Genomic DNA, 24741 nt, shown 5'->3' on the forward strand with positions numbered 1-24741 from the left:
CACAGAGGAGGTAATATCTGAGTGAGCTGTGAGGAAGAGGTGTTGGCCAGTCAGACAGACAGAAGAGATGGGAGAAAAAGGATGGAGACTCTCAGGATAAGGGAGGAGCCTGAGCAGAGATTGGGAGGCATGGTGGTGCATGGTGTGTTCATGGACAGGGAAGCACCTGGCATGGCTGAATTTGGAGGAGAGGAGTGTGGATGCAGGTGGCTGAGAGCTGTGACTCACCATTGCTTCCTGCACCTTCTACCATACCATTTCACAGTATCTTGGAAGGTCTGGGAAGGCTTTTGTCCAAGTTAAGACCTACAGGATGAGTTGAAGGTGGTCAGAAAAGCTAGGAATTGGCCCTTCACAGCTATAACTGTACCTACTCAGGAGGCTTAGAGATGAGGATCATGGTTCAAAGCCAGCTGGGGCAGAAAAGTTCATGAGATTCTTACCTCCAATTAACCAAGCAGAAAGCCAGAAGTGGAGCTGTGGCTCAAGTGGTAGAGTACCAACCTTGAGCAAAAAAGCCAAGTGACAGTGTGAAACCCTGAGTTTAAGTCTCAGTACTGGTGTGTGTGTGCGTGTGCACACGCACACACTGAGCAAGGGAGGCTGTTGCAGGTTCCCTTACAGAAGGGAGATGGTAAGATCTGAGATGGTGGCTCACTTCAGCTGGCTCCTGCATAGCTTTCTAGATGGCTAGAGAGGAGTCTGGTGAGGGAGACAACAAGTTTTTCCCTAACAAGTCTTTTCCAAAAGCTCCAGCTCAGTTGTCAAGGCCTGACAGGATTCTGTCTCCTCTGTTTTGTGTCCTAAACTCTTAAGTGCTGGAAGATAAGGATGGTGATATACCTGCTGAGGCCCCAAGACTATTAGCTGTGTGTTGAGCACTATGTCATTGGACCTCTCATTAATTCCATGGTTAGTACATTTTTACAGGATTTTCTATGTTATGGATTTTTCTCAGGCTATTTTTAGACTTAAAGAAAAATTGAGAAAATACAGTAGATGGCTCCCCTGTATGTACTCTCACCAGTTTCACTATTTTACAGCTTCCACAGTTAACACTACTACTGTCAGCGTACTGTGTGTTAGTATTACGATTATTGATGGATGCTTTGACTGACACATAACTATTAACTAACATTTATTTTCTTAATATTACTTTTTTCTGTTGTAGTATCTCAACTTGGACAGTACTTTATTTATTTACCAAAAAAAAAAAAAAAAAAAAAACAACCACCACCAACTTTTTTTGGTGTTAATCCTGGGGTTTGAACTCAGGGTCTGGGTGCTGTCCCTGAGCTTTTTTGCTCAAGGCTAGTGCTCTACCACTTGAACCACAGTTCCATTTCTGATTTTCTTGCCTGGGTTGGCTTCAAATTGGCAATCCTCAGATCTCACATCTGAGATCCTCAGATCTCAGCTAGGATCACAGGCATGAGCCATTGAAGCCCAGCTGGATAGTAGATTATTTAGTTGTCATGACTCTTCGGGCTCCTTTGTGCTGTGATAGTTTCTCATAGTTACTGATCATGATGGTTTCGAGAGATCCTAGGCAGGTATTTTGCCAGACATCCCATTAGTGGAGTTTGACATTTTTTCTCATGGCAAGTCTAGGGTTACAGGTTATTGGTGTCACTTTTATCACACAATTTGAAGTGTATGCACTGTCAACTTGACTCATGTCTGTTGACTTCGCTTTGGTCACTTGACTGAGGTGATAGTTGTCTGGGTTTTCCATTACAGTTACTCTCTCCCTTTCTTTGAAGAAACACTATGCTCTTTAGAAGTCACTACTACCCAGAACACACGTAAGAAGTAAGGTCTAAGGTCCCCTCCCTGAGTATCTACACAAGTTATTTGGAAATCTTCTGCAAGAAGATTTGTCTCTTCTCCATTTATTTGTGCTCTATCTCTTGGAACGTCTTAACAATGGATTGGTACTTTTGCCACTCTTATTTCTGAGAGACAAGAAGGCCCTCTTTTCTTCTTCCCCTGGCTCATCCCAGAGAGATTTTTCAGAAGACCACTCCTGTTTCTCTGGGGAAAAGAGTGGCCTCTTCTGGGTCCATACAATGCCTTATAATTTCAAACAACTCATGCCCCATGTTCTTATTGTGCCTCTGCTTTGTGCCAGATGCTGTGCTTGGGGCTGAAGGGCAAACAGCCTTTATGGGTCACATCCTCCAGTTTTCCCCAGCGTTTGCAGCTCCCTGAGGAGAGAGACAGACTTTGTGCAACTTGTTCAAGGCTGTGCTGGAAGTCAAGCTAGCCAGAAGCATAGTCGAGTAGTTTAGTAGGTCCTCAGTAAATGTTTGCCGAATAGAGACCTGGTGTGTGGAGGAGAAAGGATTATTTAATACACCGATCTTTCCCTGGGGATTGGGTGCTCCCCGAGGGCAGGGCCAGCCTTGATTCGTCCTAGTCTAGAGGCCGGATGGGCCACGGAGGGTGCCAAGAAATCCCTGCCTTGCGAAAGGAGTCGGGTGCCACAGCGTCCTCAGGTAGAAGTGAAGTTTGCAAACTGACACAGCCCAGGAGGCCGAATCAGAAGGACTTGGTGACTGATTGGCTGGGGAGGGTGAGGCGGGAGGAGGAGTCACCCAGATGGCTCTGAGGTCTAGAGCTGAGGGACAGCCGGTGCCACCTCTGATAGACTTCGAGAGGAGCCGCTGCCAGCCTCAAGCCGCCCCGTCCGTTGGGGTTCGGGCCTAGAGCCAGGAAGTGGTGGCCTGGCCTAGGCAAACTTCTACTCCCACCCCTGTGCCCTTGTCTTTAAAGGGAAAAAAACCCCTCAGCTTGGATGTTGAGCACGCTCGTTTGTTATCAGGTGTGAGGGGTCCCTCTCCAGCCTCGGTCTTCAGAGTGGACCCCCCCTCCCCAGGGCAGTCTCGCAGCGCGCGGGGTCAGGGTGGTGAAGCGCCAGGCCCTACCCGCCATCACCCGGGAGTGGAGGCGGCGGAGCCTGGGCGGGACAATGGCCGCGGCCGCCGGGGCCCCGGGAACCCCCGCGCTGGGGAAGGGGCTGTCCTAGGGCCGGGCTCCGGTGCCCTCCCCACGCGGCTCGGGCGAGCCGAGGAGGGGGGCTGGCGAGGAGTTCCTTTGTGGCTCAGCCTCCGGCGCGGGGCGGTGCGGGGCGGCGCGGGGAGGGGGGCGCCGCGCAACTTTGCCAGGCGGCGGCGGCGAGCGCGAGACGAGGCCCCGGGGCCCGAGCGGGGGCCCCCAGCGTGCGCCCGCCCCGCCCGCCGCCCCTTCCCCTCCCTCCCCTCCCCTCCCCGCGCGCCCACAGTCGCCAGCGCCCGGCGCTGCCCACTCGCCGGAGCCCCGGGGGCCGGGCGGGCTGTGCAGCGGAGAGGCGGGGGGGGCCCGACGCGGCCCCCCATCCCCCCACCCCACCCCCAGGAGCCCGGCGCGGGGGCTTCGCCGAGCGCACGGGGGGCCGCGCGGCGCTGCAGACCCGGCCTCCCACCGCCGCCGCCGCCGCCGCCGCCGCCGCCTCCCGCCGCCGCCGCCGCCGCCTCGGCGCTTGCAGAACCCAGAAGTGAACAGCAGGCGACCCGGAAGGTTTGCGCGCGGCTCCGCACCGAGCCGGAGCCCCGGAGTCCGGAGCCCCAAGCCCGGCCCTGCTCGGGCCGCCGGGCGCGGGGCTGCGGCCACGTCCCGGAGCGCCGCCAGCACAGCCAGGTCCGTGCGGGCCCGGGGCGCGCGGGGAGGGAAGAGCGGCGCCCGCCCGCGGGAAAGTTGCGCCGAGTTGCGGGCGGGGGCCAGGCCGGACGCGGGCGCTGTCAGCGCGGGCCGGGGCGCTCCGAGGGCCCCGGGGGCCGCCGGTGTCTGGAGCCCGGGGCCGGGGCCGGGGCGGGGGCGCGCGGGAGGGCGGGCGGGCCGACTCGGAAGTGTGTCTCCGGCGGGTGTGTGCGGCGGGTGTGCGAGTGCGTGTGTGTGTGTGTGTGTGCGTGTGTTTTCTTAAGCCGGGCTATTCAAACCTGCTGCAATTCTCCGGTAAACAATGATTCATGGGGCTTAATGCAAATAAACGGATTGCAAACGGCGCGGTTCGCGCACTTCGCAGCCGGCCCGGTGGAGCGGCCAGGGCCGGATTTCTCCGTTTTTTTGCAGATCTGCAGAATATGGCGTCCCTGTCCTGTTTTAAAAATAAGCCAGGCTGCCATTTTTGTTTTTCTTTTGTCTGAAAATTTTAATAAAACTGTCTGAGAATGTGGGAGAGGCGGCTGGAAGCAGAGGGGGCACCCGAAGGGTTGGCTTTTTTTCCTTTTCTTTGGCGAGAGCTTCGAGCCATTTCGGGGAGGTGAGACACAATGCAATTGCACTTTAAAGAAAAAAAAAGCGCGGGGGGGGCGGCCGATTTCGGGGGAGGGATGGGGATGTAAAGTTAACTCGGAAAGTTTTTTTTAAGCTTTTTTTTTTTTTTTTTTGGAAGGCGGTGAGATGCCCGCGAAAGGATCTTGGGGGCTCGCTTCACCCGCCCCCATCCCTCCCCACCCCAGCCCGCCGCCTTTGCAAGGGTTTGGGGGGGGAAAAGTTAACTGCCGGGTTCCTCAGTGCCGCGCAGGGGAGGGTGGGGGACGGATTGCCGAGGGCTTGGGGATGGGAGTTTTGGGGGGAACGGAGAGTCTTTTGGAAAGGGACTCTGTAGAAATGGCATTTCAAGGGACTATATTTCCAGATTTGGGGGAGGAAGGCTGGCACTGGAGACTCGGAAAGGATTCAGGGTTTCCAGGCTTGAAGAAAGAATCCTGCCTTCACACCACCCTGCCTTGGAGCATCTGTGGAACCTTCAGGAACCAGGGGTGGGCCTTGCTCCTTCCTTCATGGGTGGTCAGGACCCTTGGTAGGCAGGAATCTTGCCCTTAGTGGGTTGAGGTGTGTGTGTGTGTGTGTGTGTGTGTGTGTGTGTGTGTGAGATTCCCCCCCCCACACACACACACACTTGGGGCAAGTGGAGTGTTTGGCAAAGGAACCCCATTCTACCTGTGGTACTCTTGGCCCTCGGAGGTGGCATCTGGAAGGGGTGGTTGGTTTGTCAGGCCCCTCAGGCCGTGGGCCTCTCTCCCCTGCATTCCAGCCTACCCCTTTTTGCCACCCTTGCCCTGACACCCCAGAGGCCCCTGAGTTGGAGGCAGTTTGGACTTGGGTTGAGTTCCTGTCCTGAGGCTGGACAGGTCAGGACCTGCTGGCTCTATGGGCTGCAGAGGATCTAAAAGCCAGACCCACAAAATCCGGGGTGGCCTGTGCTATCTAAGGAGATGTGGGGTTGGGCCAGGCCTTTCCCTTGTTGGGAAAGTCTGTCTGTCCTGCACTCTGCTCTGAGCCCATGTAGCCACCTTCTCCCCCATTTCCTGGAGGGGAGCCCCTCAGGACACAGGTGATCTGTGTCCTGACTCCCTTGGGCTCTGTGAGCATCCTGAGGACTATTAAAGGTTGAAAGCTGGGGTTTAGGCTTTCTGAGCTGCAGAGCAAGGGCACGCCTGGATCAGAGGGTACCAAGACGTCTGGATTTCAGTGGGAGAAACTGAGGAACAAAGAGAAATAACTTGCCCAGAGTTCTGTTACCATAGGAGGATTGCTGAGAGCAGGACCATATTTCAGGTGCCCATGGCTAGAAGGCTCGTTTTGGACAGAACTGGATTGAGATGGGACAGTATGTCCCCCTCACTCCCTCTGACCTTTGCTCTTACTCTCCTTCTTTGGGGAAGCAGACTTCACAGTTTGCCCTGTGTGGTTCATGGTTGTTGCCATGTCAGGCTCCCCTCAAAATGGACTTGGAGTGAAATGTTAAGGTGGGGACAGTTGAGCCGTCATTATAAAATTTAAAATTAAAGAAAACAGAGGCTTGGAGAGGGCAGGCAGTGGCAGAGGAGGGTGTAGCTTTTGGCAGTTCGACTCCTTGTGTGGGCTTTTCCTAGGTGGGCCTTGGTGCTTGTGGGCAGGACTCTGCTCACTTCTGGTTTTTTGTCTTTCTTTCAAATTCTTCTGCTGACCTCAGTGACTGTGTAAAAATCCAGAGGCCCATCTCCCACCCCAAAGAATGTGAGAGATGGAAAAGCCCTAGGAGGTCATTCAGAGAGGGCAAGCCACTAGCTGGAAGTCACCCAGTGATTCTCCTCCCAGCTAGGCCTGGAGCCGTGGTCTCCTGTGTCCTCTAGGGAGTCACGGACAGGGAAGCACCCAGGCTTCCCTAGGTTTGGGGGAGAAACACTAGCTGCTAGGACTGGGGGATAATGACCACACTTGGCCATGACATAGGTTTCAGGCCAGGCGCTGAAGAACAGGCCACCTGTAGTTTTGGGGAATGGAGGTAAGCTAATCCCAGCTGGAGAGAGGAAGCTGGTATATGGTGAAGTACAGCCTGGGTCTGAAGTTACCCTGGCCCTGACCCTTCCCTGGGCACACCCTTCATTGCCCTGCCTTTCTCCATCATTCATTGTTTTTGGCTAGATTACCCATTCATTTGTTTCTATATTATTTATATATTCCTTTGTTGCCCATTCATTAATTCATTGATCAGTTATTTCAGTGGTCTGTTTTTCTGTCCATCCATCCACCCCATCCATCCATCTAACCATCCATCTGTCCATCAATCCATCCATCCAACCAACCACCCAGCCCATGTTGGACAGAAGTGAGATGCAAGTGTAGTCCTGTAAAGTCTCTAGAGCCAACAATAAGAGCTGAGGCCTCAGGCTCACCAGTCAGGGCAGCTGGCATTCAGTGAGTGCCTATCAGAGACTCCAAGGAAGGGCTCTTGGAGAATAGGAGTTCCATAGACTGTAATAGTGATAGACTTGCATCCTGAGATCAAGACCCATTTGTGACACTTGTTTTGAACACTCTCTTGCCTCTTCTGAGCCTTCTTTTCCTTATTCCTGAATTTCTCATGGGTTGTAGACTGATGTATCTGATATCATCCAAGCCTTTATGAAGCATATGGTAGGAGCTCTATCCATATACACAATGAATTCTAAGGATTGTTGATTACCTTGCCAGGCCTGCCTTTTTTTTTTTTTTTGACATTTAGAAGAAAAAAAATCCAAAATTCATTCTTGATCTTCAAGGCCCTTTGTGGTCTGTGAAAGCCCTGCCTACTCTTCAGCCTCAGCACTTCTGCCCTGCTCCTCAGTCTCTACCTTTGGCTCTCTGGCTTCTTTCTCTACCTTGAATTTACCAAAGCCTTGTTGACAGGGCCTTTGCACATTCCTTCACTTGGAATGTTGTTTCTGAAATTTACTCACCCCATCCCAATGTTACCTCCTCAGAGGGGCTTCCCTGACCATTTGCTCTATAATAGCTTTTTGCTGTCACCCTCCATCACATAAGCCTTTCGGATTGCTTTTGGGGCTCTTAGTATCTGACACCTCGTTTTTTGGGTTATGTGTACTTCTGCCTGGCTACCCCATTAGGACATTGAGGTTATGCCAGCTTTGAGCAAGGTATGGCTGATCCTTCAGCAGAGGTGAGGCCAGGCTGGGAAGTAGGGAGGGGGCTGGGGGTGGGAGGGGGCGAGGGGAGGTGGTCCAGGTGTGGCAGCAGCCTTGGTGGCTTGGCAGTGCTTGGGAAATGAAGTTATATTGAGGTCTGTTATCTTCCCCTGGGAGGCTCAGGATTGTTGTTAGGAAATAATGAGATAATTAAACCTTGGAATCTAAGAATCTCTCCCCATCTCAGAACCTTAGCAGCTTCTTAGCTCAGAACCTTTGACATCTCAAGCTTTGGCATCATCCGATCTTTGATTTAGGATCTTACCAAGTAGACTCTTACTGCCTTATTTAGTGACACAGGGAGCTCATTTGTGTCAGACCATGTCCTATAAGCCTTTATCAGTATGGAAGTATCTTACCTTCATTGTTATGACCCCAATTTTACAGGTGAGGAAACTGAGCCCTGGAGCTCTCTGGAGACTAATTGGCAGGGCCATTGCTAGGACTGGAATCCAGTAGTACTGTGGGTCTCACTAGGATCCCTGCACAGTGCAGGAACCCCTTTGCGCATCCTGAGAGAGGGACCTGTGATCTCTTCTAGAACTTTCCCTCTCATAAAACCCCTTCCTCCCTACACACCCAGCTGCCTATGGTCAGATAGTTGATGTGGGGAGAAAGATTTTCTTCTTTACGAAGTGTCAACTGTTGCAGCATTCCAGTGAGCAACACTTGGGGGGTGATGTTAGTGTTCTGATTTCCCAGTGCCTTGGCCTTGTGGTTTTTATGACGTCCATAGCTTCTTTCTCCCATCTGAGGTAGCAGCTACCTGTATCAGTTATCCAAAGAGTACTATGTTGAACATGTGAATGGACCTTGCACAAAGACTGCTGGAACACTTGGTATCTCCTGAACTTCTGGTGGTTTTGTAGTACCATGCTGGCACTTCTCTGGGCTGTTTGGATGGGCTTTCGCTGTACCTGAGGAGAGAAGGCACATGTAAGGTCTGTATCTGATGATGTTTGTCTATATAATCTTGGAAATCTAAATCCATGCACTGTTAAGAGGTTGATTCAGGTCATTTGGTCAAACTTCTTTTTACCCATTAAGGAAATGCGGGGAAGGCTTCCCAAGGCCTTACCTGGTGGGCTTTCACTCCCTGGGTGTCAACAAGTTGTTCTGCCTCTACCATATGACAGCATTTCTGGGCACTGAGGCAGCCCCGGCCCTTGAGTGACATTTAGCAAACTGGCTATGGTGGAGGTGGGTTGGGGCCATGGTAGTTGGGATGGCTTTCTGGAGCTTAGGAGGAGCTGTGTGTTGCAGACTGGGTAGGTGTTTGTAGTGGATAAGGAAGGTGTGAGGGACAGGCTGAAGGATGTGGCTAGAGAGGTCTTGCATTTTATCTGCCCCACTCCCAAGGATGACCTCAGGGTAATCCCCACCATCTGGATTCTTTTCTGAGCTTTGGATAAAGGTGTTAGATTCCTGAGAGGACAGTCTGGCTATTCTAGGTTCTGGGTTTCTGTGGAGGGATAGGGGACTGGGTTGTGAACATCCTGATAGGCTTGAGCACACAGTCAGCTATTGTAACTCCATGACTGACTTGACCTGGGCTTCCAGGAGCCAGGCAGATTGGAAGCCTGTCTGCTGGAGTGTGGGTCCATATACCCTACACACACACACATACACACACACACACACACACCCCACAAAGGAATGGGTACACACCCCGCCACTCACACGATCACACACTTGTGCACACATGCTTTTATGTACGATCACACACTTCTGCACACTTGCTTTTATGTGTAGGCACATGGTACAGGTATGCTTGTTTGCTTGGTGAGAATGCAGCCTCTTATCCTGGGCCTTGTACAGAATCCTTTGGGCACCCCCTTGCCCTCACATATTTGTGCTCCCTGCCGGAACCTGCTTAAAGAGATGGGTGTGGCAAGTACTTCTCCATTTCTCATCTGCGTTCAGTTGAGTGAGATTTGCTGTGCACATCTTATATCCCAGGTCCTGGGCCCCTGCAGGGGACAGTGTGAAAAAAACGGATGTAGTCCTCCCCTAGGCTAGGGAGACAGATTCTATACAAAACATAACCATAGGTACATGGCTCTGCCATTGCAGGTTTTGTTTTGGTGAGCTCTGGAGAGGAAATACTTTTTGGAAGGGCTTCTCTATCACTGCTTAGATAGACTACAGTGATGGGGAGGAGGGAGGACTGCTGAGAGGAAGTGACCTTTGAGCTGAGACCTGAGACCATTTCCTGGGTGAAGGGTGTTTCTGACCTGAGGTGGGAGATGCAGGAACATTGAGAAGGTGGGGGGGGGGGGGGGGTGAGTGATGGGGCGTGTAGAAGAGGGCCGAGCTTGTGGCAGATCTTCTCTGGCCTGCTCCCCTGTGGCTACCCAGCCCTCCTGGCTCAACTCTGCCCAGCCAGCCCTCCCATGGCTGCCTTGCTCTGCTGATGGCCTGCTCTACCTGTTGGCCTCTACTCAGGCCTGAGTCCACCTTACCTACCCTGCAGTTACTGCGGCATGCAGGGGTCTTTGAGAGACTACGTCAGAGGAGGTTCCTACCCAGGGCCCCTGGGATCTGTCCTGAAGGCTCCTGGAGCGTAGGCCAGAGCCCCAGCTCAGAAGTCAGCTTTTTGGTTTTAAGATTATATGGGAGCTGGAGCTCCATCCTTGACAGAACAGCCCACAGGGGTCCAGAGAGCTCCTCAGAGCTGTGCAGCTCTAGAACGCAGTAGGTTGAGTAGACTTCTACTCCCCTTTTGCAGATGATTGGGGATGGTACCCAGACATCTTAGTAGAGAACCCGCCAAGGCTGGCACTCAAGGATTCCTTCTGGGCAGGTACTGTCCTAAAGCCTCTCATCACTCATTGTGATCTGTACTGCAACCCTGTACCGGGGCCATCCCAGTTTACAGATGAGAACAATGAGGCCCAGGCCTGGGCTTCACAATCCATGCTTTCTAACATACCACATCACAACTGTGAGGGCCTAGGGACTCAGGCTGGGATTCTAACCGAGCCCCTTTATTTCTTAGATGAGGGAACTGAGGCTCAGAGAGGAAGTGGACTTGCCAGAAGGTTCTGCTCTCTTGGCCCTCACCAATGCGTGACCTTGGGAAAATCAGAACCGCTCTGAGCTTCATTCCTGACCCCAAACAAGGAAGAGGTTACTATAGAAACAGGGAGGGGAGCCTTTGGAATTGGGTGGAGACCATAATGGGGAAGGAACTTGGGGTGAAGGCTCCTTAGGTGTCCTGGGTGTGGGCTCTATCAGAAGTCATTTAGCTGTCCATGTATGTTCGAGGCAGCTTCTGTATCTGTGCAATCTTTCCAGATGCACATGCATCTGCCTGGGCAGGGGTCTGAGAAGTGCCCACCAAGCATCTGAGGTGCCTGGCAGGGAGGAAGTACTTGGCCACCTGCCATCCCTATCTTTGTCCTTTGCCAGCAGGAGTTCCCTGCTGGCATGGGAGCTAGGGGTCCCCAGAGGAGCTGGCGGTGGAGAGGGGTCTGGGCTCATAGTCTCTAGGGCATTTTCTCTCAGCCTAGAGAAAGTCCACTTACTGCTGGCTGTCTCTAGGTGGCTGGAGGTAGGAACCAGGGAGAGGGGGCTCCCAGAATGTGAAGGGCTGGAGAGTCGGAGGGCCAAGGAAGGGCCAGGGAGAGGAAGAACAGAAGTTCTCATGATCCAGGCCCAGACAGCAGTGGATAGCACCCTCCCGGGATCGGCTTCACCATCGCAATGAAAACAGCCCTTCCCAGCCCCGCAGGGCTGCGGAAACCCGGCCTAATTGGATCCAGGACCCTCGGGAGCCTTGTGCCTCACAGGAAGTTCCCAGGAGCCAGTTTCCAAGGCTGGCCTGGCTAGGGTCTTGGGGATGGATGGGGTGGGGGCAGCAGCTGGAACTCTAGGTTGAATGGAGTGTGTTCATGGGGAGGGAAGAGGGGCTGTGGGTGGTGACTTTAAGCACAAGGGTTCGAGGAATCTGAATGGTAGGAAACCTCACCACCTCCTACCACCTCCTACATGTCCTCTACAGGCTATCCTCTTGGTCCCACAAGGACCTGTCTGTCACAAACTTTGTCCATGGCTCCCACCCCCACCTTACTTTCATCTAAGCATGAGGCCTTAACTCTGGCCCTGTCCGTATCAACTGCTCCAGCCACCAGCCCCTGCCTCCCCTATACATTCCTGCACTATACCCACCCCAGACCAAACCCACTGGTGTACATTTTCCTGCCTCTGGTATTTGCACATACAGTTCCTTCTACTTGCTCTCCCAGAAAGCAAGTTGTATACACTGCCCCTTTGCCGGGAATGCTCCCCCACCTTTTCACTCTCCTGGATGGAAAGACTTCCTCCCATTGCTGCTTTCTACAGGTTTTTGAGAACTAGAGCCCCTCCCATGTGCTCAGTGCTTGGCTTAGGCTGAAGTGGTGGCCCTGTCCTTGTGGGTTTCAGCTGATGGGAGACAGAATACTTAGAGGTGCGATGTTTAGGTAGGGAGAATGCAGGGATGTGGGAGGGTATAACAGGGAGGGTATAATAGGAACCTAGCTCCTGCTGGTGAAAAGTTAGCATGTGATCTCTAAGCAGGCTGGGCTGTGGGGTTGAGTGGGGCCTTGGGGAACATAACTAAGAGCTAAACCCAAGCCTTACCCTTGCAGACTCCTGGCTTACTTGAGGAACTGGCCATTCAGCCAATAGGGTGACACTGGAGCTGAGATTCAGTGGCAGGGTGGTGTGACCCCTAGATGGGTGGCTCCAACTGGCATACTGTTTGGGATGCCTGCAAGTGGTACAGCGTACAGTGGCCTACAGTGTGGCTGGAGGACGGGTACAGTGGATATCTGTGCACGTGGCCAGCAGGGTCTTCCCGATGAAAATCTCAGGTGTCCTGCTGAGGGGTTTGTACTGCAGCCCAGAGACAGGGAGAAGATTTTGAATAGGATGGGAAAGAAGTCCTTTCCTGACTGCTGTCGTGGCTGGGGTTGGGGCTTGAGACTTTCAGCAAGTCTTGTCTTTCCCTTAGACCCTTCCCTGCTGAATGTACAGGATTTGAGGGGCTGGGCGTGTTGTTTTGCCAAAGCCTGATGGAGCTTTAGTTTTATTTAAAATGTTCCTTGAAACAGTCCTGTAGACAGACACCCTGCAGAAAAGTCATGAAATAGCAAGATGGTAAGTGAAACACCCCACTGTTAGATATGGGTATTTTCTAACTCTCCTTTCTCTTGGCATCCAGTTTTTATGTAGATATCATTGGTCTACTTATTCCTCTAATTTTTGCAGGGACCAGGTTTGAGTTCAAGGCTAACTAAGCACTCACTTACTTGGCTTGCTCCTCTACTAGCACTCTACCACTTCAGCCACATATTGCCAGCCTGGCATCTTGCTGGCTTTGAACTATAGTCCTCTGGATCTCAGCATCCTGAATAGCAAGTGGCTCATGTAGCCACTAGTTCCTGGCTATCTGTTTCTTTCTTTTCAATCTTCTTCTCCAACTATTGTATTTCTACATGACTGTAGGGAATTTTTTGAGCGTGTCTTACTGTGTAGCCCAGCTTGGCCTCAAATTCCCAGTCCTCCGGCCACAGCCTCCCAAGTGCTAAGATTGATTACAAGCATAAATCACCACACCGAGCATGCAAGGTGCTTTTGTGTATGTGTGTTCTTATAGGGGTTTTAAACTCAAGGTCTCACTCACTCTGCTTTTTCCGCTCACAGCGAGTGCTCTATTGGTTAATTAGAGATGGATTCTTTGCAGACTGTTTTTCCTGGGCTGGCTTTGAACTGGGATCTTCCAGGTCTCAGCATCCTGAGTAGCTGGACTTACAGATGCCTGGACTCTGCAGCACAGTGGTCTGGATTTGAATCCTATACTCGCAGCTTGACTTGGGGCAAGTTCCCTAATGTCTCTGTGCTGGGCTTCTGATAGGTTGAATGAGTATTAAATGAGTCTCGGCAGTGCCAGAGGCACTAGCAGTTATCTGTAGACAGTCACTGATGAGCATGATTTATAGAGCCATCTCCCTGTTGGCAATTTTGGCTATTCCAGATTTTTGCTATCATTTAAAAAAATCCTGAAGCAAACAGTTTGGTGCATGTAACTTTATCTTTGGGTTATTTCCTAGGGATGGATGACCGAGAATGTGATCAGTAGCCAGAAAGTCTGTGAACATTTGTAGAGCTCTTGACACATTATGGCCAGATTTTTTTCCAGAATGATTGTTCCAATTTACACTCTTAAGCCATAATCTGTGAGCATGCTAATTTCACCATACTCTTGCTAGGATTGGGTGTTATCCTTTTATTTCTTTTTGCTCTTTTGACGAGTGAGACTCTAATTTTCACTGCTAGGGAAGCAGAACCATTGTCTGTGCTTGCTAACTGTTCAGTCCTTGGGGGAAGGGGGGGAAGATGTTTCCAAGGCCTTACAGAACACATACAGACCCTTGGATCAAGTAGGAAATAAAGAACAACTGATGGCAGGAGCAACCATAATGCCAAAGAGGATGGAGGTGATTTGGAAGTGTGTGTGTGGGAGGGTCTTCTATCCATGCCAACACTTCCCATTCCTCTCACCTTAGCATGCATGCATGCCTGCATTCATTCATTGGTTCATTCGTTCAAACACCAGCCAGATACGGTGTAGGGCTTAAAAGGTAAAGAACTCAGCCACAATCCTTTCCTTCCTCCCCAACCGAGAGCACATGCCAGCAGCAAAGATGGATGAGACAGAAAAGAGGGTGTGCAGTGCTCTGATGATGGAAAAGTGAAAGCCCAAAGAAAAAGGAAGCTTCCTGGAAGAAGTGCTCTGTAAAGTCAGGCTGGAAGTAGGAGTTGAAATTATCCAGTGAACTGGAGAGGACAGAAGGCCCCAGGGAGGGGACACAGACTACTTGAAGGTGAGGAAAAAGGAAAGCAAGTTGAGTACTAGAAGGCAGGGCTGGGCAGAAGTAAGATAGGACAAGCAGTGACCGAAGAGGATACCAGAGTCTGCTCTGGCTGGAATCCAGACTGGGCCTGGAGTACATTAGGGAGCCACGGGAGGTTCCAGATAGGGGAGGGTGATCTGATTTATACTGTAGAATAGTCACTACAGTAGAAGAATGGGGTGGGGATGTAGAGATCCTTGGAGGAGGAGCTGAAGACCCTCTTTCCTCCGAGCCTGTGGAAATGTAATCAAGTTCAAAGTACAGATCGCCTTTCCTCACACCCACTGCCCACCCTGGTCATGTGTGCTTGGAAGGTGGGGCTGTGTGGGGCCTGGCATGCAGTGGCCGGTGGATGCCCACTGTCAGCCGATGGCTGACCCAGACTGCCCATGTTTCTGCTTCCAGACCCTGCAGCTGTGCCCCCTTGGGCTACCAACCATTTTCTTTCAAATTTCAAGAATAAATTTATTGTTTTCCTTATAAAAGCGACGGATGACATTACTAAGAATTTTGGAAATCAGAGAAACAAAGACAAAACCCAAACCAGCCCTTGCTAGCCTCCACTCCCATCCCTCCTTCCCCTGGGTGTGGTTCCCCGCAGCTTTGCCTTTCTGACGCAGGTTTTTATTTTTGCCTCTTGTAATCACAGTGTCCCGATGGCTTGGGTCCTGCTCTCTCTCTCTCTCTCTCTCTCTCTCTCTCTCTCTCTCTCTCTCTCTCTCTCTCTCTCTCTCTCTCTCTCTCTCTCTCTCTCGCTTGCTTTGTTGGGAGTTGGGTCCCATGTGACCACTGGGCCTGGGCAGATCCTGACTTTATTTAATGTCTGTGGGATGGGCTGGGGTTTGGGGAGGGGAGGGGCCTAGTTGCTTAACTCCTCCTCCTGTGTGGTAGCAGCTCCTTGGGTGGGTACAGCTCCTTGTAACCCACTGTGGCCCAGCTGCCTGCCCTTTTTGTGTGCTTCTGAACCTCCCCGTGTTGGCAGGGCCTGGTACCTGGCAGTGCCTCTTCCCTCAGTGCACGCTCGTTTGGTGTTGGCCAAGCTGACTTCAGAGGCTGCCTTTCCAGACCTTGAGCAAATTGTTTAACCTCTTTGGACCTCAGTTTCCTCTCCCATTTGTACATTGAGTCTATCGTAGCACTAAAGTCATTGCTGTAAATATTCTTGTCACAGTTCCCAGCCCATTGTAGATGACCACCATATATGCCAGATGTTATCCCTGGTGAATGAGCACCAGCTCTACATGGGGAGAGCTCACAGTCTGGTGGGGAGAGATACCAAGGTGCCATGGAAACAGACCACACTGGAGTGCACTGCTGGGCTGGATCTGAGTGGCATTGTGACTCCCTCACGTAATAGCTGTGTGACTTTGGGCATGTTGGTTGACCTTTCTGAGTTGTCTCCTCTGTTAAGTGTACATCACAGGGCCATTGGGAAGATTCAGTAACTGGGATCCTAATGTACTCAGCACATAGCCGACATTTTATTGTTATTGTTGTTGTTATTCCCATATACAAGGTGCTGTTGGGAACACAGAGGAAGTGACTGACTGGGGGTTCAGGGAAGGCTCCGTAGAAGAGGGAACACTTGAGCTGGGTCTTGAAGGATGAGTAGAAGTTCACCAAGTGGGAAAGGACCCTCTAGGTAAGGAGCCTGGCATTCCAGGTTGCGATCTGTCAATGAGGGGTTTGTTCTTTGGGGGATTAAAGCATCCGAGTGCCCCTCCTGGCCACCCTCAGGTGTGCCCTATGGAGAGGTGCTCAGCCTCCTGACACTTCCTGCTCATGGCAGTTGGGTCCCTACTGGGCCATGCTGTGGCCCTAGGTCTGTGTTTGTCCTATGTGGGGTTTGGTGCTGTCTGTCTGCATGTCTCTGTGACTGTGTTTGTCCAAGTCGGTGTCCAGAAACTTCCCAGCACCCTGTGGGGACAGCCTGCACACATCTTGGGCCTTCAGCTCTACCAAGTTACCAGGCCCCTGCCTCTCACCTCCCTTCTGCGGGCCATCTGCACAGGATCCCCCGTTGTCTCCCGCGTTGCCTCTCCAGAGCATTCTGCACACAGCACAGAGAGCACACAGAAAAGGGGTCTTTCCAAGCCACACATTCCACTGGTTACCTCCTGCTCCAGGTCCAGACTCCCACCAGGTCTCAGGGATCAATCTGCCTCTGAGCCTGGCCTGGCTGCCTCCCCAGCCTCATCTCCTATCTCCCAGTGGGCTCCCCTCACACCCATGTTTCTCACCTGTGGCCTTTGCCCAAGCCATTGGCTCTGCCAGAATGTCTCCATTTGTCTATGCCTGCCTAACTTCCCCTTACTCCTTAAGACCCAAGCAGGAGCATGCTCTTTCCAGGAAGGCCCTGGCCCACATTCTGACTGCTAATCCCTAACTTGGGGGGCACGGCAAGTGACCTGCCCAAGATCACACAGCTGGTGACTTGTAACCAGGATTTGAATGCAGGGTGTGTTGAGTTCCAAACACAGCAGACTGCTCTCTGGTGAGATGAAGTGCCACGACTAGAACTGGTAGAGAAGAGTAGGTAGATTAGAGAAATTCTAGAAATGGCTCTTGTGGATATCTGGGGATGGGTAGGGGTGAGGGGAGGGGGACGTGCTGTGGGTCTCTGTGGGTCATGAGTCTATGACAGGAACAGCTAGGCAGATGAGCTGTCCTGTTCAGAGGTAGGGGTGACAAGAAGAGGCACCCCAGAGATGAAAGCTGTGGCCAGAACAGGTCTGCTGAAGCTGAACAGCTGTGAAGCAGCCAGAGGGAGGGGCAGGGGGTAGTTGGAGAGCTGGGCCTGAACCCCAGGGCAGGGCTTGGGTGGGAGGTGGAGGCCCAGGCTTGGCTGCCCAGGAGCTGAGCTGCCTGGGGAAAGGAGAGACTCCCTCCCGTGCGGAGGAGTCCCATGCACGTAAGGGTCCAGGGGGCAGAGCAGGCAAGGAGGACATAGGGAAGGTGGTCCCTCAGCTCTGGTCAGGGGAGGTGGCTGGTGGTGGGTGGTGGATAGTGGGGCTCATAGTGGGAGCTCCTTGCAGAAGCCCACGAATTGTTGCTTCTGCTCACTTAGGAAGGAAGGGTGCTTTCCTCAGGCTCACTAGCACTGGTCCCTGGTTTGGCCCAGAGAGTGTGTCCGGGATGGAAGGATAGAAGTCTGGGTGGATGGATGGATGGATGGGTGGGCAGACAGACTGGCTGCTATCAGGAAACTATTTTTCAAGCAGCTCTAGAAATGTATCATTCATCCATCCATCCATCCAACTTTTTTCTCCTTTTAGAATGAGAGACAAAATGATGGCTTGCTAGCCCCACTGCAGGAGTCTGGTCCAGGCCCGGGGCTCATGGCCTCACCTCCTCCACCTGCCCTGCCTGACTGCCAGCCTGTCTTTTCAGCCCATCAAACAAGGATGCTCTATGGGGCTGGGAAGGTGGCTCAGTGGTAGAGCGTTTGCCTTGCATACATGAGGCCCTGGGTTCGATTCCCCAGCACCACATAAGCAAAAAGAAAAAAAAGCCGGAAGTGGCGCTGTAGCTCAAGTGGTAGAGCGCTCGCCTTGAGCTGAAGAGCTGAGGGACAGCGCCCAGGCCCAGAGTTCAGGCCCCAGGACCGGACCCCCCCCCAAAAAAAAACAAGGATGCTCCAACCCCAGCCCTACTCACTGTGGCTTCCCTAACCCTGGGTGCCCTCTGCTTCAGGGCTCCCCTGGGCTGCACACTCCTGGGAGTCTTTCTTGCCTGGATTCCCCCGACCCCTTGTCTAAAAACCTCCCTTTCCCTTGCCACCTACCACTCTCCAGCTCTTTCCCTGTTGGTGGGTGGCAGTTCATTGCCCCATGCTGGCCATGTGCTTTCCTACCTCCTCTCTTCTGCCCGAACATCTGTCCTCAGTGTACATCTGACCAGACCTCCCTCTAGCTTCGTTCCCTTCTCAATAACAGGTCTGAGTAGCCCATCCCTGAACACTTTCCCCTCACTTCTCTGCAGGGTGCATCCTCTTGTGCATGGGTCAGGTGGGTACAAGGAATACCTTCCCCAGCCCACCGCTTCCTGAATCTGGCACACAATGGTAGTTGGACATCACAGCCAGGAACATTGATTGAGTCATTAAAATACCCAGAAATCAGACAAGGGCTATGCAGATGACTGAGTGAGCAGAGCAATTTACCACCCTGGTTCTGGGCTTGGATTCCCAGCTTTTGGGGTAAGGGGCGGTCCCTGCCTGTCCAGGTCCTTGATAAGTGGCAGAGGATGCTCAGCCCTGACTATCCAGTTCTAGGAACCTTGAACTTAACATGGAGAGGATGAGGAGAGGACAATTTCCCCAAACCTGTCTGAGGAGCAGCCTGGTACAGCAGGCAGAGAATCTGGCCAGAACAGGAATAGGGAAAGGAAGGGAAGTCCATTCACTTCATCTTACACAACATGGAAACTGAGCTTAGAGAGTTGATGTCACTGCAGCAGCACAGTGCAGCTAGCTTCCTGTTTCCCCTCCATGTAGCCTAGAGTAAGGTGCTTCTGTCCTGCTGACCTAGCTTGGCCTTCTGTGGAAGGCAGTAAAACCTCTCCCCTTCCTGCCACTCTGCTGGAATTCTGAAGAGCTGTGTACACTGAGCATCTAGATAGTATGTGGGGCTGTGTGTGGGATTGTCTTCAAAATAATTTGAATTCTTACTCCTTCATTTTGTCATTCAGTTTGCATCGTAACCTCTGGGCCTGCATGCTGGGGATACACAGGTGAATTCGACAAGTATATCCAACTCCCAGACTGGATCATCTCCTCAGTCCTCTGTCCCCCCCAGCCCTTCCTTGTACCCATCCATGGGGTCACGACCATGCCATCCAGAGGCTGGGCTTATCAAGATGTTTTGTCCTGTGTTGAACAGCTAAGGGACTGATGCACTAGACTTTGAGTCAGGCAGATCATGGTGAAGTCTCAGCTGTCTGCCTACCTGTCACCAGTTGGGTGACCTTGAGCAAGTCACTTCTCTCAGAACGGTAGTTTTCTCAGCTGCAAAATGAGTACCTCCCCTTCAGTGTCATTGTGCTTGTTGACACAAGGTAGGCACTTGGTAACTTGGAGCCTCCCTGCTGTTATTCCTGTTTTGAGGGTTTTTTTTTAGGAAAGGAGAAAGGAAGTCCCCGGGGTTTGGAGCAGTCAGGGAGAACTGCAGGCAGGAAATGATTCTTGAGATTCTTGAGGCGATAAAGGGGCAGTGGTGGGGTAGGAGGCAGGGATTGACTCTGGATGGGTAGCTGGAAGGGCATCCTGGCATCCTGGTGTCTGGATGGTTAGAGTAGGAGGCTGACAGAGGGTCAGGGTTGCCTGGCTGCCCCATGGAAAATCCTTGGACCTCCAGTTTAGCCAGGGTCAGACCAGAGTGGCTCCAGGCTGGCAGAGGATTAAGGACTTTTACATTTAGGCACTGAGCTGTTTTATTTGCATGTGGGTAGGTGCTGCGCTACCAAGGACTATAGAGCAAGCTCTCCAGAGGAATCAGCTTGGGCAAATCTGGTTTTAATCTTGACCCTGGCACCCCGGTGCTCTGGTATTGGACAGGTCACCTCTGTCCCCTCTCTTCACTTCTCAAGGAAAGAATCACAAGTGATGATTTGCAGTCAGATTAGATTGTGTCTTTATTGAAAGACCCTATGCCTGAAGCCCTACTAGAGACTTCTCAGGCTCCTAAGAACAGGAAATGAGACCATTTTTGGTCTTTCTTCGCAAATCAACAGTTTCATATTAGTAACCATATCAGATAGATAAGTAGTTTCTGTAAGAGAGTTAAGAGAAACTCAGTAGAGGGCACTAACCTTATAAGTCACTTCTTGATTTATGTTAGAGTCACAGAAGACTCAAACCTTTGGAGGACTGAGATAGTGCCAAAGGTCCATTCCTGGTCCTGCCCTGACTGTAGAGGGGTCTGCCATGGATCTTACCAGTGGTGAGGACCATCAGTCAGTAGTTACACTTCTACTAAAGAACTCCAAAATGCCCTAGCCTTGGGCCTCCCTAACCCTCCTCAGCACAGGTTTTGGATGCATACTATGTTAGTTTCCTGAACATTCTAGCAGTATGACTTGAGTTGAAGGCAGGATTCATTGTCCTCCTAAACTGTCCAGAAAGGCTGTGTCTCTCTGATAAGAATATCTTTACTCAAGGGAGTGGGGTTGGGAGCAGAAGGGCAGGGATTGGGACCTACTCTGTGGACATTTGCAAAGCAGCTCCAGGCCCACCACCCCCACCCCATTTTTCTTTGGGTTGTGGGGGGATGGACCCTGGAATCCATGTGCCCATGATGTTGGCTCTGTAGCCAAGTCCTTCTGGGAGATTAGTCTGCCAGTGCCATGATGGAGGGGGTAGTGCTGGGGGCATTCTGGTCTGGATCTTCTAGGGCCCACTGAGGAACAGACTGAATTCCAGACATTTCAGCATGAAGATGTGGCTCCTTGGGCCTAGTGGGGCCTGTTGTGCTGCGGGGCTGAGGGTTCCATAGGGCAGGGGAATCCCAGATACTGGCCCTGACTTGAGCATAGCTAATGGCAACTTCCTGTGACAGTGACTCTCTCCCTGCAGGATGGCTGAGCCTCGCTTTAACAACCCCTACTTCTGGCCCCCTCCTCCCACCATGCCCAGCCAGGTAAGACTTGCGCTGCCCTTCCAGCTCTCGCCCCTGCCCATTGGAGCTGCTTCCCTTTGCCTGGGGTTTTGGGGTTACTTACATGATGAGGGATGAGGCATTTCAGACAGGCTTCCATGAGGCTCCAGCCCCTTCAGCCAGCCTGTGACTCTCCTTTCCACAGCTGGACAACCTGGTTCTGATTAACAAGATTAAGGAACAGCTGATGGCAGAGAAGATCCGGCCACCCCACCTGCCACCCACGTCAGCCTCATCCCAGCAGCCTTTGCTAGTGCCACCAGCGCCTGCTGAGAGCAGCCAGGCTGTTATGTCACTGCCCAAGCTGCAGCAGGTGCCTGGGCTGCACCCGCAGTCAGTACCACAGCCCGACGTGGCACTACATGCGCGGCCAGCCACTAGCACTGTCACAGGTAGGTGGCTGGGGCTGCTTGGCACAATGGGCGGAGCCTAGAGTGGGTGGGGAGAGTGGGCAGAGCCTAACTGTAGGTGAGACTGAATGGGCAGGGTCTGTAGGCTGGGTAGAGCTGAGTGGGTGGGGCCTAAAAGTGGGTGGGGCTGCATGGTCCAACTTGTGGCTTAGGCAAAGAAAGGACAGAGCCAGAACAGGTGTGGCCTTAGAAATGGATGGCGCTGGGGAAGACTGAGCAAAGGGTATGGGGAAGGGAATAGTCCAGGTGGGGACTTGGGGAGGGTAGAGCTGGCAGGACTAGGGTTATAGAAGAGGTTGGAATGGAGGGTCACATGTGACTAGCCATAGACCTTGGACTGGAAGGACTCCCTAACTCCAGTGGACAGGAGGAGGGCAGGTCATTGTCCACAAGGGTTGGGGTAGGGCTATTTAATAGGAAAGCCAAGTCAACATTAAGAATCTGGGAATCCCGTGAAGAAACTTGACCAGATTTAAGGGTTAAGAGAAGCCCTCCTTGGAGGTGACAAAATACAAAGAAAGACTGAGGAGAAACCAGGGAAGTGGGCCAGGCCGGGGAATAGCAGCTGTGAGGGGGAATTGTGCAGAACGCAAGTGACAGGCTGTTCAGGTTGGGGGGATAACGCATGAGGGGTGAGAGAGGCAGTTAACAGGACGTATTATCAGGACATGTTCAGCTCTGGGAAGTGAGGTGTAAGTTGAACAGCAGACCAGGTTTGGTTTATAATAACAATAGTGTGGTTTTATATGTTCCATTCTAATGTCACCATGCAACAGAAAGGAAACCGAGGCTGAGGAAGGTAAAAGCTATGTGTGTGAAAACAAGGTTTCTTGTCTAGCAAGAAGCAAGGGCAGCTGTCTGAATCTTTTTTTTTTTTTCTTTTGTGCCAGTACTGGAGCTTGAACTCAAGGCCTTGTACTCTCATTTGGCTTTTTTCACTCAGTGCTGGAACTATACCACTTGAGTCATACCTCCACATCCAGATTTTTGCTAGTTAATTGGAGATAAGAGTCTCATGGACTTTTCTAGGTAGGCTGGCTTTGAACTGTAATCCTCTGCTGAGTAGCTTGGATTACAGGTGTGAGCCACCAGCACCCTTCTCCAAGTCCAAGTCTTAATGTCGTTTCTGTGTACCCAGTCCTGCCAAGTCTGAGAGGCAGCAGGCACCAGATAACAAAGGGCTCTGTGACACACACCAATCAGTTTGGACTTGACCATAGGTCAGGAGAGAGCCATAGAAGGATTTTAAGTAGGGGAGTGAACTGTTGGCTTTAGAAATCAGTCTGGCTGCAAGGTACATATAGTTGTTAGGAACGAGCATAGAAATGCAGAAACCTTTAGGAAAGTGTGTGGGGTTAGGCCACACTGTGGGCCGGGGACACAGAGATGTGGACATAGCTGAGATACAGTAAGAAAGAAGAGTGGACAGGGCCTGGTACTGGGCAGGATAGAGGGATGGAGATACTCAGGCAGCACTGCCACTGGGAAGTGATCGCTGGAGTGTAGGTTCATGGGAAGGGGGAATTGGATCTTGGGTAGGTTGAGGTTGGTTCTCAGGGAATGCCTCAGGAAGGGTCAAAAGCTGGAGTCCCTGATGCCCTCTTTAGGGTATGGGGCACAGGCTTCCTCAGGAGGAAGTGAGGCAGCGCTCACCCCTACCAGCCAAGTTCCTCTCTCCCTCTGTTTCCTTCTCAGAGCCGCCTAAGAACTGTGGAGCTGGTGAGCCTCCCGTGGCCCCAGCTGTACTCTGCACATCTCCTGTTATTATGATTTTATTAAATTTATTTTTTTCATTATAAAAGTAATATTAAAAAAGCAATATAAGCATATTAAGGGAAATTTGAAGGGGGGAACAAAGAGCTAAGGGGGAAAAAAAAATCATTCCTCTCCAACCCCTTACCTAGAATCTTAGAGAACCCTTTGATTTATTTCTTTCCTTTTCTACATTTTCTTTTGGTTTTAATGTGTGTGTGTGTGTGTGTGTGCGTGTGTGTGTGTGTGTGTGTGTGTGTGTGTGTGTGTGTGTGTGTGGTTTTGCTGAGCTTGTGTGTCAGGGAGGGCTTTTTCTATGAGCTAGCTTCCTCATTTCCTACTTGCCATTCTGTCAGAATCACAGCCTTCCAATTTTATTATAAAGGTAGTAATGTAGCTATTAGAGAAAATTTAGAAATTGTAGACAAACTTAAAGGAGAACAAAATAGCCCTGTATTGTTAAGAATTTTAAGATATTTTCTCTATAATTTCTTTTATTTTTGTCCTTTAATCACAGATGTAAAAACCGGATGAATTTACCAGGTGAAAGATTCAAATAATATAGAAGCAGATAAACAAAGCATGAAAACCTGTCCTCCCTAGAGAGAGCTGCAGTTAGTACATTGATGTGTCCTTCTGATTGGTCCCTGAGTGTATATACATGTTTGTGCACACACATACACACAGACACTCTCTCTCTCTCTCTTTTCCCCCCTCCCCCCTCTCTCTCCTCCCCCCCCTCTGAAATAGATGTGCCCATGAAGCCTGTGGTTTACTTTGTTTAGCCAGTAGTACCTGTAGGCACTTGCTGTCTGTCCCTGTGTCCCAGCCATCTCATATGTTGGCTCTGTTGCTGTCTAGCAGGAGGAGGCCCCACATCTTAGGGTAGGCTTCTGCACACAGTCCTTGTGCCTATCTGCCAGTGTTTCTTTATGATTAGTTTTGAGAAGTTGAGTTAATTATATGCTTAAACTATTAGTGGCCCTCACCAAGTGCTGGTGGCTTACACCTATGATCCTAGCTAGTCAGAAGGCTGAGATCTGATGATTGAGGTTCGAACCCAGCCAGGGCAGGAAATTCTGTGAGACTCTTATCTCCAGTAAACTACTCAGAAAAACCTGAAAGTAGCACTGAGCTCCAGTGGTAGAGTACTAGCTTTGAGCAAAAGCAGCTCAGGGACAATGCCCAGACCCTGAATTCAAGCTCCACAACTGACTGGCAAAATAAATAAATAAGTTAATGAATTAATTAATTAATTAATGGCCCTCCCCAAAGGCTGCTCAAATGAACACTAAAGCCAACTGTGTGTGACACCAGTAAGTGAACCAGAACACACTTGCTCCAGCTTTTCCAAAGCATAGATATTTTTTGCTTACTGTTACAGTGATTGAATAGACCTTCAAAGCCCTTGGCCACTTGAGCCACTACACCAGTTTGTCAATGCACAGATTTTTGTTTTCTTTGTTTTTCAAAAAAGTAACTTGGGGCTGGGAAGGTGGCTCGGGGTAGAGCGCTTGCCTTGCATGCATGAGGCCCT

The 24741-nt window shown here is 51.4% G+C and overlaps 1 protein-coding gene across 2 annotated transcripts in view; it reads left to right on the forward strand.

The window, feature by feature from the left end:
- The first annotated feature begins 2677 nt into the window (after positions 1–2677).
- Znf362 (zinc finger protein 362) overlaps positions 2678–24741 on the forward strand; it is a 40508-nt gene continuing 18444 nt past the window's right edge. The window contains exons 1-4 of one of the 2 annotated variants that reach the window (XM_042678224.1): positions 3537–3678; positions 15906–16031; positions 20961–21024; positions 21188–21434. In XM_042678224.1, coding sequence (XP_042534158.1) covers positions 15994–16031; positions 20961–21024; positions 21188–21434 — 349 coding nt within the window. In that variant the 5' untranslated portion in view covers positions 3537–3678; positions 15906–15993. Of the gene's footprint in view, positions 2825–3536; positions 3679–15905; positions 16032–20960; positions 21025–21187; positions 21435–24741 lie in introns of those variants that run through there. The other variant, XM_042678230.1, reaches the window with a different exon arrangement.

This window comes from Dipodomys spectabilis, unplaced genomic scaffold (assembly GCF_019054845.1).
Source record: "Dipodomys spectabilis isolate Male_0828 unplaced genomic scaffold, ASM1905484v1 ptg000002l, whole genome shotgun sequence".
NCBI lineage: Eukaryota > Metazoa > Chordata > Mammalia > Rodentia > Heteromyidae > Dipodomys > Dipodomys spectabilis.